Source organism: Gouania willdenowi, chromosome 20 (assembly GCF_900634775.1).
Source record: "Gouania willdenowi chromosome 20, fGouWil2.1, whole genome shotgun sequence".
Lineage (NCBI taxonomy): Eukaryota > Metazoa > Chordata > Actinopteri > Blenniiformes > Gobiesocidae > Gouania > Gouania willdenowi.
The window spans coordinates 4,157,069-4,173,130 of NC_041063.1; the positions used below are offsets into that span (position 1 = coordinate 4,157,069).

General features: G+C 41.0%; 1 protein-coding gene across 1 annotated transcript in view; it reads right to left on the minus strand.

The window, feature by feature from the left end:
* Positions 1–3,026: 3,026 nt before the first annotated feature.
* Positions 3,027–16,062, minus strand: part of gfod1 (glucose-fructose oxidoreductase domain containing 1) — a 72,390-nt gene continuing 59,354 nt past the window's right edge. Inside the window, exon 3 of the mRNA XM_028434859.1 lies at positions 3,027–6,421. Within this exon, the coding sequence (XP_028290660.1) occupies positions 5,693–6,421 (729 nt within the window). The 3' untranslated portion in view covers positions 3,027–5,692. The remainder of the gene's footprint in view (positions 6,422–16,062) is intronic.

Consider the following 16,062-nt stretch of genomic DNA (forward strand, 5'->3'; position numbering starts at 1 on the left):
TTTGATGTTCAAGATAGAAGCTGCAGTTCGACTGGGCAGACAGTGACACCTCCGGCAGGCCAGGCGGGACAAAGGCAGCCGGGTGCGGGAAGCCGGCACTGGCAGCGACGTTAGCTTAGTCTGGAAACTAGTAGACCAGGAATGCTAGCCTGGAAACTAGGAGACTCTGACTGGGAACTGGACTGTTACTGAGGCCTGGATACTGAACTCCAACTGAGTGTTGTGTGCTGAGGAAGGACTTAGCTTTTGATGGTGCGTGGATTCTGGTGACGAGGAGGATCTGGGGGCTTAGGTCGTCTCTCCGGAGGTGGAGTACAGGGAGAACCGAACAACCTCCTCATCTGCTTCTTTGCGTTCTCCAATGTCTCCGCCACAACAGGGACTCTCTCCAGAGCAGGTCGTAGACAAATGGCCAAACAAACTCCCATCAGAGTGTACACTCTCTCCTGGGGATAGATGGTCTTCTTCAGTCTGGAGAGCAGGGGCTCCAGCTAAGCAAGAAGCTCCTCCAACTCGCTGCAAAATGAAAAATCCTGCATTGAGGGTCCTGCTGGGTCTGATGGTGGCTGGGACATTCTGTCACGTGCAGGTGTAGGTGCAGACCCAAATGCAGGGACTGAGGCGGAACTCCGGTGCATTAAACCAATATTTATTGTTTGTTTAGGCATGGTCAGGCAAGCAGGGATTCTCCCTAGAACACAGGTGTTCAGTCTAGGGAGGCAGAGGTATCCAAAAACATAAAAAAGGCAAAACCAGGAACAAGGAGCGAGGGTGAACAAGAAGAATGTCCAAAAGCAAAAACGAGCCCAGGTCACAAGTGATACTGTAGTATGCCCCAACTCTGAACTGAGGAAAGGCCTCCCCATTTATACACAGCAGTTAATTGCAGCTGGTGCCCAGCAGGAGAAAGCTGTTGAGAGGGAGGCCAAGAGTTCCTGCCTGCCCGACAAAATAAAACCCCATACTGACAGAGATGAGATAATGCTGACCCACAATTCCTTGTGGTGACAATATTTTAAGGGAAATGCACACCTGAGCGCTCACAGAAACTCATGATAAGTAACGAAGATCATGTAAGTTACCAATGCAATAATATGCCTTAAACAACTTTAAATAAATAATCTAAAACCCATATCTTATTATATGTAAGACATATTATCAGATTATAAATGACATAAATTAGACACCGTGGTTCAAGAAAAAAGGAATAAGAGACTTATCCACATTATGTTTTATTCAACACAATTCCTATTAGTGAGTGGAAGGTGAGTGTAAGCAACCATTCTCTATGTGAGGTTATTTTCGTTTCACTTTTGTTCCTCATACCTTGTGATATTTGAGATTATATCAGGGAAAAGCGTTATAAATGTGCTTTTATTAGTCCATTTTTGGAAATCTGGTCTTTTCACCACGGCAGACATCACTAACCTTGTTGATGACGTAACAGGGTTAAGGAAAAGTGTTTGGAGAGGAGTTAGGAAAAGGCCATTACTTTTGTTTTGCCAATCAGACGCACTTCCTCTAGGTGACATAATAAACTGACGGCCGCAAAGGTTTGTGACGTCTGTCGTGGTGAAAAAAACTAAAAATTTCCGAAAATGGACTAAATCTTTAGATGTCAGATTGTCATAGTACAAAATATTCCGTGGGTCTTGACAAATTAGTGAATATCATCTAAAATGCCTGGCAATATGGGGTTGGCTGCTCTGAAAATGGCTGTGCCTCCTGTCACCAGCAGAGGTCAGCTTAGATCAAAGTATCGTCTTATCTTAAACCTCTTCATTTCTGTGCAAGTAAAATCTCACATTTTGTTCAAAGTATTGGATAAACATCCAGTCTGAATAAACCACTGTTGTATTGGATAACTGTACATTCAAGAGATGAGAAACAAATGTTTTATGTTACTTTAGCATAAGAATCGTTCCAATGAGTGTTGCATTCAAGGTCTGTCAGAATTTTCTATTCTATTTTTAATGAGTTAAGCAATCTATACATGTATTTCAGATGTTTTGTCCTGTTTAGATTTTTTATTAGAGTGTTGACTACAGAAGATTGCACATTGAAAAATCTTTATTTGGTTTTAAAATTAAAATTAAATTAAAAAACTAGTAATACAATTAGATTAAATTATTTCTTGTCAGTTCCTTTTTTGCAACACAAATACAAGTGGTGGTGCTAAAAAGGGAAATGTTCCTTTTACTTGAATCATCTTTTAATTGTACATTGAAAACCAAATATAAAATGTTAATCAAAATGAGAAGATAAATAATTGTAAGCTTAGTTTGAGGACTACTACTACAGTAAGGAAAATATTCTGTGTGCCAAGAAACAGTTTTTAACTAAAACACTTCTCAAAAACTACCGTATACTACCATCTGGTGGGAGAAGTATGCAACACTTTTTTTTTCAAAATAAAAGTACTGCATTTAACTGTGACAACATAAGTTGATCCCCAACCATGTGTTGAGAGCCCCAGATGTATATAAACATATATCAATAAATGTGTTTAGAGATAGAGGCATGTGAACTAGATTTAAAATGCTTGCTTCATTGCCTTTTATAGAGCTTTAATGGTACCTGAAGTAACATCTGTGCTCACCATGACCAGAGAAATATTATAAAAGCTCTTATTCAAAATGTCTCTCAAACTGTGCATTTAAAGCAAATCATTTCATTAAAAGACCTATAAAAAGTTTTGTGAAAGTTTCCCAAAAAGTAAATGATTGATTAAGAAGGATGTCAAAAATGTATTGAATAAAGCTTTGTGTAGGTGTTTATTAGGTCAGTATATACTTTATACAAAGGTCACTTTTATTCTGGAGCTTGGATGTGACCATAGCATGAAAAGGCCAAATACTGCTCACAAAAAGTAGTTTTTCTCTCATTCTACCACAAAGTGATTTGTATGTGAGTGGATAAAAAAAAATAAGAAATGTAGAAAAAAATGCACAAATGACGAAATAACTGCAAATAGTTATGTAGAAGAAGCAAAAAAGTGTGTGAATGCAACAATAAACAAAACCAAACAGAAGTCAGCAGCTGCCTTTAATGTGTTGGTTTGTACACTGGTTTCAAGTTCAGCTCCACATTGGACTCAGCAGGTAAACGTGTACCAGCAATACATCAAAGTATTAAATCACATGGGGGAAGAAATAAGGTGCTATAATGCTGCAATCACATCTGGATTTGTGATGCTACAGTCCAAAAGCTTAAAATGACAAAACAGAAAGACAGCTCACAGATGCATCATCAGAGGTTGCATTGTAAACCATAGCGTGGTGATCTTGGGAACAAACGTAAAGCTTTTTCCTGCAGCAGGAAAGTTTGGTCAGTTTGATAATCAGGAAGTGAAAAATGTTGCTGCTCCAAAGGTCTCAGTCAATCTCCCCTTGACTCGTGCAGGTGAAAAATAAACATTAACAGCAACAAATTATAGAATAAATACCTTAACACCTTTTCAAACATGTCCCATTTCTTGTTGTTAAAGGAGATGAACAGTATAAAATGTTACTTCTAGAGCAGACACATTTCTTATGTTTTCAGTAGTTTCAGCATGTGGGGAAAATCAATCTTTGGCTTGGAGGGGTGTGATGTTCTTTCACCAGGTCTCACAGTGAGTTATCAGGTATCTGGAAAACTGTCATTTATCAGACCAAACAGACTCATGTCTCAGCAAAACCTCTGTCAGATGTAACTGTGTCACTTTTCAAACCAAACGGCGTCAAATGACAGGGCCTCAGGCTTCAAAATAAAAGCCATCAGATTCAGGCCGTAAAACACATGGTGTTTTATAACAAAGATGTTGTCTTCCGCAGAACATGGGAACCTTTTCTGGCATATATTGGACTGAATGTTTTTTCACTATTCTTACAAGGGGCTTTGTGCAATAGACACAAATTTTTGTTCTTTTTTTTTCTTCATTTTTTTTAATACTATTTTTGTATTCACTCTTTCTTTACTGATGCAGTCATATACTACATGATACACTGTATGTCCTGAGCCTGATAGCTGTTTGACTTTGAACGCCAATCATGATATACATACAGTATAAACCAAATGTGTGTGTTTTGTTAAGCTGTTGAAAACTTGATAGATTTTGAAAAAACAAAACAAAAAAAATAAAAAAAAACATGGTGTTTTAGTACTAAATACATAGTTAAATGAAACATTGATCTATCTTAACCTTTAAAAAAAAAAAAGGAGAAAATAACAGCTTTCTATCACTCCTGTATCTGAAGCAGCACTTATTGATGATGTCACGTGTATTTCTGGTTTCTTCAAAATACATCATGTTGTTCTTTTGGGCCTGAGGTGGTTTTTATTTAAGGCCGTTTAGTCTGGTGACTTTTTTTTTTTTAAGCCTCAGGCCATGTCATTTGACGGCATTTGATGTGATAAGCGACGTTTAATTTGATGAGATTTTGCCGACACATGAGTCAGTTTGGTTTGACAAGTGACAGAGGTTTTCCTGATACCTCACTCTGAGATCTGAGGATGTCCTAAAATGTACACCATACACAACACCTTGAATCAGTTGTCAGTGACACTGTCAGCTAATGAAAAACTACAGGCATGTGACTCTCACAACTACAAGCGTTGCAAGCACACACAGAACATACAAGCAGTAACACATGTTTAGAAATAATTGTTTCATATTTATTAATCTGAATTTAGTTAAATTTTTCGGACCATGTATACCAGTATACAACTAAAAATTAGATTGGACCTGAAATATTAAAAACTCAAAATAAAAAAGGCTAAAAAAATTTAAAACTGCTTTGCTTATATGCTAAATGAGACTTTTATTGGAAACACCATGATGATGATTAGTTAGTAAGTTAGTGGTGATCCTTTAAATTTGTGATCCAGGCTGAGAGCTTCCCCCTCCAAAGCCAAATGTTTGTTTTCCTCACTGGAATATTTGATATCAAAGCAACAGCAAACGAGCAAAATTTAACAATTTGAAGAGAAGTACGGTACTTCTTTCATGGCCGTCCACGTCAGAGCCACAGTGTAAGGCAGAGTCTACACAAAACAGCTTAATTATTAATGCAGCTTAATATTACGCTTCTATACATTTTACATTATAGATCTGGGGCAGATGGAATACATAAGCTGTGGATTGGGATGAAGCAGATTGCTGTGTAAAATGCTTTCAACTATAGCCAGTGAGATTTGGAGGAGCAGTTTTGCTTTATCCTTAGACCTGAGCAGTTCATTACAGAAAACTAAAAACAACGCAAAGTGACTGGACTTGTGTTCATTTTGGTTTGTGAGATTATCATTGGGAGCTTTCTCTATTCAGAAATGGTAAAAACTGATCAAAAATACCAAAGGGTACATTCCACTCTGATTTGCCAACAATATAAGTTTCCCCGTGTCACGATTAACGGAAATTTCCAGGGCAGGGATCTGTTGGGTTGGTGGCACTGGGTCGGTCAGTGCTTCAAGCTTTCAGTCAAAATGGAAGAAAGTGAGGGTGCTCCAGTATAAATAAAAACATGACTTTTTTGACATTGCTTTTTCGTTTCTGCTGACACGGAACATTTAAGCGCTTCCTTTGTCCTCATTGTTTATGTAAATGCCTAAAAACTACAGATTTTAAAGCCATAAATAAAACTGCTGATAATTGCACTCTCGTAGCGAGCCTTTCTAGCCATCATCAAGTTTAGATCAGAGTCTTTGCTGAACGCTAACAGTAAAGAGACATCCTACTCCGCCGCATGGCCTCACTGATTAAATATGAAGGGCTGACCTCAGGTTCTTCCGTCATCACCACAATGTTCTGCCACTCTCCGCACTGGTTGGACCTTTTTATTGTGTCCACCACACAAAGAGCATAGAGACAGTCCTCAAAAGTAGAGGCCATGGTCAGTGGCTTTCCATCCCACGTTCGCCGGTCGTCTTGATCCTGGAAGGCCTGCCGCACTGCTTGAATCATCCTAATTGTCCCGGTGAGGTAAGGAGTAGGGATGTCACTAAAGGCCTTTTCTGGCAAAGAGGCAGCCTTCAGAGGAGTGGTGTCTTTGAGCAAGAGCTCCGGGCCACCGCCGCCACTGTTTTTCTGTCCATACAGATCCGTACCAGCGACAGTGAGTCTCCCAACAGTTCCCACAACTATGATCTCCTGTCGAAACTCTCCAGGAACATTGAAGTTCAGCGTGACGGTGCAACAGGCCCCCCCTTCCAAGACCATCTGAAATGTGCAGAAGTCATCACTGGTGATCTGACGGATGCCCCTGATATGGTCCGTTTGTTTGACGAATGTCTTCAGAAAACCATGGACTTTGGCTGCACGCTGGCCCGTCAGAAACAAGAGCAGGTCAATGATGTAGCTGCCCACAGAATGTAGGCCGCCGCCCCCCATCAGATCATCACAGCTCCAGTTGTATTTCTTCCCAAGCAGACTTCCACTATGCACCTTGAGAAGATAAAAAAACAGGAGAAAAAAAACATTACTCAGTCTGTCAGGCAGGATTGTAGGGCATTTGGACACCCCAGAATTTAGCCCACCGCTGAAATGTATAAAAAAAAATGTACTTCCCCTAACCAGGGTTTACGTTGAACAATTTATTGGTGGCAGGCAAATGTCCCTTATTTTGACCATGTGGTTGAGCAAATGTCTTAGCACCATCAGGAATTAGGAAATGCAATGACAAATGAATCAATTTTGATTAATTGATAATAAAGCATTTTTGTTTTGTTTTTAGCTTTGTATTGTTTTGTTTATGAAAGCAATGCAAAAATCACGGTTTTTGGGAACGCAATCCACCATTTACTTAATTTGTTGTGTGTGACGTCACAAGTTGGACCCAACGTCATTCTGTGTGTAAACGACCATTACAACATGGTTTTAGTGGTTGGAGTGATTTAATGATCCATTCATTGTTTCAATAAACTGGCTGTGTGTACTTAGACCTGCATCGCTTTGAGACAAACAAACTAAGCTAAAAGCAGCAAAGAATTTCAACAAAATTAATGAGTCCCTCAATTTCCTAACAGAGGAGTTTTTTGCTGAGAGGCTACAGCAGGAGGATAAACTGAGGCTAGTGGAGCAGGTGAAACTGGACCTGGACAGCAGCTAGTGATTACCTACAAGAAAACTGACCTGGACCAAAACAACATGGAGGCATGTCATCACTTAACACTAGAAGTCCCATTGAGGGGTCATTGGATGTTTATACCTATAAAGCCCAGAGAAGGGTCATTTGACCTTAAGGTTTTTACCTAACACCTTCTCCTAAGCTGCAAACAGACGCTTTTGTTATGTAAACAAGGTGTAGCGGTCAGTAGGGGGCTCCCTTTTCTTAATTAACTAGGTAAGGCCACTTCCTGCCAAGTGGAGGAAGTGTCCTGTATAAATGTCCTCCATGTCTGGTGATCAGTCTTGACTGCTGCTGGCTGGTGACCGGTGTGTTTTTAATTGCTCCCTCGGTTTCTTTTAGCATTTTAACACATCCTTCTGGTTTTAGAGCTGTTTTAGGACTCTGGTGGCAGCTATTTCCCCCCATTGTTTTGAGCAATTTTAAGGTAGGACAGGTGTTTTAATATTCAGTTTATCCTTTGTGTATTTGGGTTTTAACATCTGTTTCCCTTTTAATTCCAGATTTTAGCCTGCTACTGTTTTGTTTAGAGTTTGTTTTTAGGGTTTCTTTTTGGTTAAATCTGAGTTTATCTGATATCTTTTTTTTTGTGAATTGTGGAAACCCTATTTTAGCTCTGCACCAGTAAAGTTTTACAGTCCCTGGGTCTTTTAGGTCTTAGAGTTGTTTCCCTTGGGTGTGCTTGTGAGGGGGGGAGTTGGCCCTTATTTCTGTTTTGCACTTAAGGCTTTTGTTATTTAATGTGTGTGTGTGGGTAGCACTTTTTTGGTTTGTTTGAGGTGGGGCTACTTCCTCTCCAGTCATCCTTGCTTAGTTGTTTTAATCTTGTTTTATTTTTTCAGATTCTGTTTGGTCCTGGCTAAGGGGCTGTCATGTTTTAATTGAATGTGTACTTTTAATATTGACCATTGAATAAAACCTAAATTTTAGTCATAGAAATAAATATTCTTTTTTTTTAATCTTTTATGCTTCCTCCTGGTCTTAATAAACTTGAATTCTATCGTTTGAAAGCACTGTCTCTGCCTATTTTTTTACAAACTTATGTGTGTCCTTGGATATTATTATTGCCTTAGTTATTTTACCATTAGTTATTTTAAGTTCAGTACCTCCTTTGTCACAAAGTGGCGTTGTCAACAGGACTTATTTTAAGTTGTGGATTTAATTTTTTTTTACTGGTGCAGTAGTCTATAGGCTGTAGGCTTAGTAGTGAAAAACAAAACAGTAGCAGGCCTGGCGTTGGCCTAGCCCCTTCCTGCATCTGTGACTACTTGTTTGATTCTGCTGATCTCATCTCCATTTGCAGTGGACATGGACCTCATTGAAGCACAGCAATTGAGAGATCTGGTGAAACAACTACAAGCGGACAATGAACTTTTACGACACGAGGGAGCCGTTGCTCAGGAGGATGTTGGTGAGGGTACTTCCTCTCAGAACTTCGATGGTACCTCTACTTGAAGCACCTCTGGCCATGGACTCTTAACTGCTGGTGAACGTGTTCTTTACATCCCTCATGAACGGAAATGCCCTATTTTTAGAGGGAGTACGGGCATTGGTATTAATGACTGGGTAGAGGAGGTACGGGCAAGTATGCGGGCTAGGCACCTTTCACCACTTGATCAGGCTTATTTTATTTATGATCATCTCGAGGGAGAAGCAAAGAAGGAGGTTCGGTACAGAGCTGTTGCTGAGCGGGAAAATCCTGAAAATATTTTTAAAATTTTGCAGGAACTGTATGGGTGTTCAAAATCATACGTTGCTCTTTAGGAAAATATATTTTCTAGGAAACAGCTGGATGGTGAAAATCTTCAAGAGTATTCACATGCTTTATTTTGTTTAATGGAAAAAATTACCAAAAGTGCACCAGGTGTGGTTCAAAATTCAGCTATTCTGTTAAGAGACCAATTTGTTGAGCATGTGCTGGACCCATCTCTCCGTAGGGAACTAAAGAGGCTTGTGAGGTTACATCCTGGCTACACCCTACTAGATGTGAGAAGTGAAGCAATTAGGTGGGAGCAAGAGGGCCAACCTTCTGACCCTAGGGGGCACAGTCAGTCCGAACCATCATTTTGCACAGTTCAGTGTTCTTAGACTAGGGGGATGGGGAGTTTCTCCAAAAAATCTAAGGATGACCGAGCTGAGCTTAAAGAATTGTTGGTTAAACAGGAGCAGATAAACCTCCTAACACAAAATATGTTGCAGCTACAAAGTAGTAGACCCCTTAGTTTGAGTAGAGGTAGCCCACTTATTTGCAGACAATGTCAACGGCCCGGTCACATCGCCCGAAACTGTCGCCAGCCACAGCATAGCCAGAGCACAGGGCCTCCCTTTTCTCAACAGGGGCAGGCCACTGCAGCTAGCCAGCAGGCGAAAAACAAATTCCTTCTGTTTTGCAGAGCCACATGGCAGAAGGGAAGGATACTGGCTCCTCTGGCCCAGCTTTAAAAGCAGTGTTGCAGTCTCACACCTCATAAGAACTTGTCCTACTGTAACAGTGAGTCTGGGTGGGGTAGAATTGAAATGTCTTCTTGACACAGGATCTATGGTAACAACCATCACTGAAAGTTTTTTGCTAGTAACTTCAAGCAGAGTTATACTCCTGCCATTGGCTTGAGCTTCATGCTGCTAATGAGGTTGATATACCTTATGTTGGCTATTTAGAGGCAGATGTTGAGGTGCTAGGCAAAGTGATACCAGGTTGCGGTGTGTTGGTTGTGAGAGATCCTCCTAATAATTTGCCCCAACCTAAGGTCCCAGGCATTCTGGGCATGAATATAATCAGAGAATGTTACAATGAGCTTTTTCAGCAGCATGGTCCCTCACTGTTTGACCTCCCTTTTGTGACAGGAGCCTCTTCCCCTTGGTTTAATCCATTCCAGCTCTGTCAGAGAGCCCAGGTAGAGGGAGGCAGCCATAAAACAGGCATGGTGAGAGTGCAAGGTCAGAGACCAGTGTGTATTCCTGCAGGTACAATTAAGATTGTCCCAACTACGTGTCCTCAAGGCAAGGTTGGTCTTTTGGAGTCGGGTCTTTTTGAACCATCGGCCAGTATGCGTTCTATTCCAGCAGGTGTGGTTATAGCCCCTGCCATGGTCGCGGTACATCGAGGCACGGCGTACATTCCAGTGTTAAATGTAAGCACCACAGATGCCGTACTCCATCCACTCATCCCTGTAGGCATGTTAAGTCCAGCCGACATAGTGAGTCTACCAGAGGGTGTCACTGAGGTAGCGGGATTCCCTAATGAGCAGGTCAGAGCCACAATTTCTTCTCAGATAGATACACAAAGTACCCCGCCTGGCCCTTTAAATGCTCTTGATCTCTCAGCTTTACCTCCCAATGAGCAGGACAAGGTGAGGTGTTTACTCAGGCAGTACACTTCCGTTTTTTCCACTCGCGATAGTGATTTGGGTTGTACAAACCTCATTACTCATGAGATCCCGTTGCTCGATAACACACCCGTCAGACAGAGGTTTAGGAGAATACCCCCCTCTGAGTATGAGGCAGTTAAGGCCCACATACGACAACTACTTGATAGTCAGGTGATCCGGGAGAGTGGTAGCCCCTACGCCTCTCCTATTGTGATTGTCAAGAAGAAGGATGGCACCATATGCCTCTGTGTTGACTACAGACAGCTCAACAACAAAACACGCAGAGATGCATTCCCATTACCTAGGATTGAGGAGTCGCTGGATGCATTGTCGGGTGCAAAGTGGTTCTCAACCATAGACCTTGCTAGCGGCTATAATCAAGTCCCTGTGGCCGAGCACGACAAAATGAAAACTGCGTTTTGCACACCGGTTTATTTGAATTCAATAGGATGCAGTGGATCCCATGTTGTAGAACACTGCGACTGGCCATCGCCGTGTTCCTGTGCGCACACTGTACTCATGGTCCATCACATCTACGCCGCACTTTGTGGTGTTGTATTGGGTGATGGTGTTTGGCTTCCTTTTGGTATCCTCAGTCTCAACCACGCTGTGCATGCTGCTGAGAACGTAGACGGTCTTCTTCCGTTTAGGCGCATACACTGTCAGCGTGGCACCAGTGGTTGAAAACACCTAATAAATAAGATAAATTGTCATTTTCACAGCAGACACAATGACACACAGGTGTTGGTGAAAAAAAGACCTGCAACATACCTGAGTGATGAATTCAATGCGGTCCGTTTGTCTAGTTGACAGAGGAATTTCCCTGCGAATCTTGTTGACTGTACAAAGGATGGTGGTTTTCAGGCTAAGCAGTTGTTGTGCAAGTGACAGCGATGTGAAGAAATTGTCAGTGGCGACAGTTCGGCCCTTGTTCATGAATGGTTCCATCAGCCTCATCACTACACTATCTAACAGTCTCTCCCCACTAGGATGACTGGGGTCGCCAAGATATGGGAGGACATTGCAGATGTACTTGAATTTCAAGTCGCAAGCCACCTAAAATTTGATCCCAAACTTGTCAAGGTTTTGTTGCAATGTACTGCAGGAAACAGCAGCAAGTCTTTGACGGGAAAAGCTGTTCATCAATAGTGATGGGTCAACCAGGGTTGTAGGATATGATGCAGTTGGTGACAAGCAATCCCCACACATCGGAAATTGCAGCAAACTTATCGGTCTCCACTCGCTCACTGTGCGTGAACATGTCATCAAAGCATAGGTGTCGCATGATGTCTTGGAAGCAGTTTTGGGACATAGTTGCAATGATCCGTGGGTTTCCCAGGTTTGCTGACCAGCTGAAATTAACTCATTTGAGAGAAAGCTATAAGCTATTTCTATAAATATGCAAATTCGGACCATTTCACACCTGGCCAGTGACCCTACATGACAATGTTAGAAATGGTCAATCGAGTCCTCTGCTTGTTATACATGAACGATCCACTCAAAACTCCCCTGTTTGTACGCCTCTTTTTGTGCTTTGTGTTCTTTTTGTCAGCCAATTGAGCAACAAACAAGTGAAATCTGAATTACAGTTCATGATACTCATATCCGATGTGAGAAGCAGTATTATAGCTAGCTCCTCTGCTTCCTACTCTTGTATTTTCTCTATTAACTTTTATTGTTGATAGTTTTTTTTATTTTATTTACTTTTTTTAACAACTGTAAAGTGTTTTTGAAATGTGGTTATAAATAAAATGTATTATTGATAGTAAAGCTAGATTTTCGAGTGTGAAAAGCACAGTATGAGTTCTCACTTTGAAAAGGTAAATTTACGAGGTACACCATTCTCTAACCAGGTCCATGATTATTTTTATTAAGATATTATTTTACAAATTTGAAGGAAGTGCACAAGATGGACAGGCCAATAAGTGAAACAGCACTGTTTAGCTGATTGATTTTTTTTAGCTTGTGTGCAGCATTAGCTTTAGCAGCTAACTCATCATTTCTACTTTGGAGACCAAATGCGGAAGTACTGAACCAGAGCGAGTGTGTGAAAAGGCTTGTAAGGTGTGAAAAAATCCTCTCCCCCTCCCCTGCTGAGTCATCCAGCAATGGTCACATTGCGTCATTTACAAATGAAAGGATGCTGATTGTTGGTGTCAGTTTGAGCTGAGGGTCTTCTGACCCATTGCCGGAACTTAGAGGGGGTCTGGAAAATCCTGGGACTTCAAGTGTTAACCACGAGGAATACGAGCAACAAATCAGCTTGTATTATCCAGTTTACTAACAGAAAACATCAGATCAAGCTGCTAAAACAGGGAAAAAAGCTTAAAGTCCCCAATGCTGTCATCAATGAGCACGGGACAGAGGCTCTGTAAGAGGCGAGAGCGGAGGGTTCGAGGAATGATCCCTTCTGGGTTGAGCATTGACACTCATGTGGGTTCAAAGGTGGGTCGGAGACCCACACAAAGTGTCAACAAAGAGGTGGAATGCTACTGGGTAATAATCAATCAATCAATCAATCAATCTTTATTTGTATAGCGCCAAATCATAACCAATGGTATCTCAAGGCACTTTACAGTAGAGCAGTCTTAAGGACGGACTCTTCATTTTATGGATACACACATATGCATATATACGTATATACACATACATATGTATCCCACACCCAACATGAATTCATCATGGCGGCAAGGAAAACCTTCTGTTAAGCAGCAGGAACCTTGTGTGGATCCCATTCCTATGATGAACAGCCATCCACGTTATGCTGTGTTATAATGAAATTCAGCCTGTGACATCACAGCTGAAGTGGTGAAATTAGTATAGAGCAGGAGTTTACAAAGTGTGGGAGAGTGACCCACCCCCCCAGGGATTAAATCCACAGCCCCACCACACCAACACATTTTAAACAAAAAAAAAAACTAGGAATGCACCGAAATGAAAATTTGAGGCCAAAGCAAATATCAACGCTTGGCCGAATATCAAATGCGGTTAAGTTTTTCACTATTTTTTTTAAATGGTGCATTAATAGCCTAGAATACATTTTTAGACATGTTTTTTTTAAGAAAGTAAATGTTTATTGAATATTATGACATTTTTTTAAATATTTCAGTAGCCCTTGCTTTTCATAAAAAGCACAACAAAGTTTTTCATTTATCTTAGCCCTTAAAGACAAAACATGCAATCCAAAAAAAAAAAGCTAAAGTGCATTAAAGGGGAGGTATGATGAAAAAATCACTTTATAATGGTTTTGCTACAGTGATATACAGTACATCCGTTTAGCCTCATTCAGGGGGACAGAGTTGAAAAAGTTCTGTTTCCTCCCTCCCTTGTTAGTCCACATTTTGTAAAAAGTCAGCTTTAAACGGGACGGACAGGTGACGTGACCTAACACGCCTCCTAGAATGTGAGCTCCTCCCTCTTTAACTATTTAACAGCTAAAACCACACTGTGGTTTAATATAGAATATATGTTATACTTTATTGCCATCTATCTATAAACACAAAGATGGTGTGTGTGTGTGTGTGTGTGTGTGTGTGTGTGTGTGTGTGTGTGTGTGTGTGTGTGTGTGTGTGTGTGTGTGTGTGTGGAGCAAATATCTCCCGGACGCGGTGCCAGTTCGACTTGAAACTCAGTCAACGGGTTCAAAATACCGCGTGTGTGTATCTGTTATTTTGGAGTAATTTGGTCATTTCAAAATGTTTATTTTAATTTTATTTCACTTCTGGACGGCCCCGAAATGAAACCTATTCAGCTTTTAACCTCAGGGTGTGAGGGGGCACTCGTGCACCATCTATATCTATTTCACTGCACTCACGAGCAAGAGTCACGTGTGCAGCCAGAGCCAATCGCTGCGCACACAGCCAAGCAGACACGGACTGTAAACACACGAGTGAGAAAGAAGATAGTTTTATACCGGAGAGGGGAGAGGAGCGTCTGAGCAGCCGTGCTTGCACTGAAAAACAAGCAAAGCTCTTCAAGGGGACATATCATGGTTTTAAATCCTTCCTTTTTACATATAAATCATACAGCTATGGTCTATATAAAGCGGAACTGCACTGCTTGGGTCTGAATTCCTCATTATTATAGCTACACAGACCCCTTTTCTACCCCTTTACTGATGTGCTTCTAAGATCAACTCGTTTTGGTGCGGTCTCTTTAAATGCAAATGAGACACTCCATACCCCGCACCCTCTTCAGGTGACACTGTTCAACTCCACCCTGCTCGGCCATTTTTGTAGTTTGATAGAAGAATTACGGCTATGTAGCGGCGCATAAACTTTTTATTCAGAGGTTATTTACAAAATGTCAACAACGGAAGACTTGTCCATCCAGCTTTACATGTTCGAGCCAGAGTCGGACCAGGCGGAGCGAGATGAAGATGATGAACCTGCAGAACCCTAACAAGTGAGCAAACACAAGCACCGAGCTAACGCTAGCGCCAAGCTAACGTCACGAAATTCATTTTAATACAGTCTTTTCAAAGACAAAAACGGCAAAATGAAATGACTAATGAAAACTTTAGACTTAAATTAAATCACGTTGGCCATATCATCAAGGATCTAAAACGAGCACACAGCGCTAACATATGAAGACGGTGCAACTGCTAATGCTAACAAAAAAATGACAGGGACGTCTTATCATCACACTTTTTAGCATTATTTACAGCTTACTGAAGTGCTCTGTTTGTCGTCTCCAAAGATAGAAGGAATTGAACCCTCAATCAGACAAAGTCTTTCGGCAAATCCTTCTTTATACTGGCAGAGGTTGCAGAAGCAGTCATCCTTGAAGTGCTGCGCACACAAAAATGACCTTACCCACAGATGTGGGTACATTTCCGTGAAAAATAAAACTCAACCAGGCACTTTGAAAAGGTTCTGATGCTGGGAGACGGTGTAATGAAGCGTGTGGGTTACTACATCCAACAACCCAACATTTTGACTTATCCTCTCGTATCTTCGGGATCCTTGAGCTTGGACTACAAAATAAAAGCGAGAAATAAAAATGGCGGATTGCTCGAAGTGTTGGACCTGGAGTTGATGTACTAATTTGTCAGTTCCGCTGCAAATACTGTGATGTAATAGTTCAAAAAACATAATAGAGAATAGAAAAATCGAAACAGATTGAAAAATATGACCAAAACAGAATATAAAGATATCTACGGAGCACCTGAAGAGACTAATTTGATTTTTTCTGTACTTCTAAACCACTCTAAATATACAACAAAATGCATTTAATGGCTAAAAAAGTGGATTTAGCATGATATGTCCCCTTTAAGTCTCACTTATTGGGCCTGATGTTTGTGTGTGTGAGCCACGGCAGACTCCACTTCCTCCTGTGCCATGCTATCGTTAGCGTCTCAAACACGGGAGCTTTCTGAATAGACCATTTGAAACCATCAGCCACTGGTGAGTCTTTTACAGAAACGTTTCCCATTGTTTAAACCATATAACTGTTGTTCAATAACACGCTGTGTCATGCCGTGCATGGAAGCTAAGCTCTGACCACTCGGTTCGAAGGTAAAAATTGATTTTTGTTTTTTTTTTATAAAGAGGCAGCCGAATTGTAGGTAATACTTTAATTTACTTACTCAC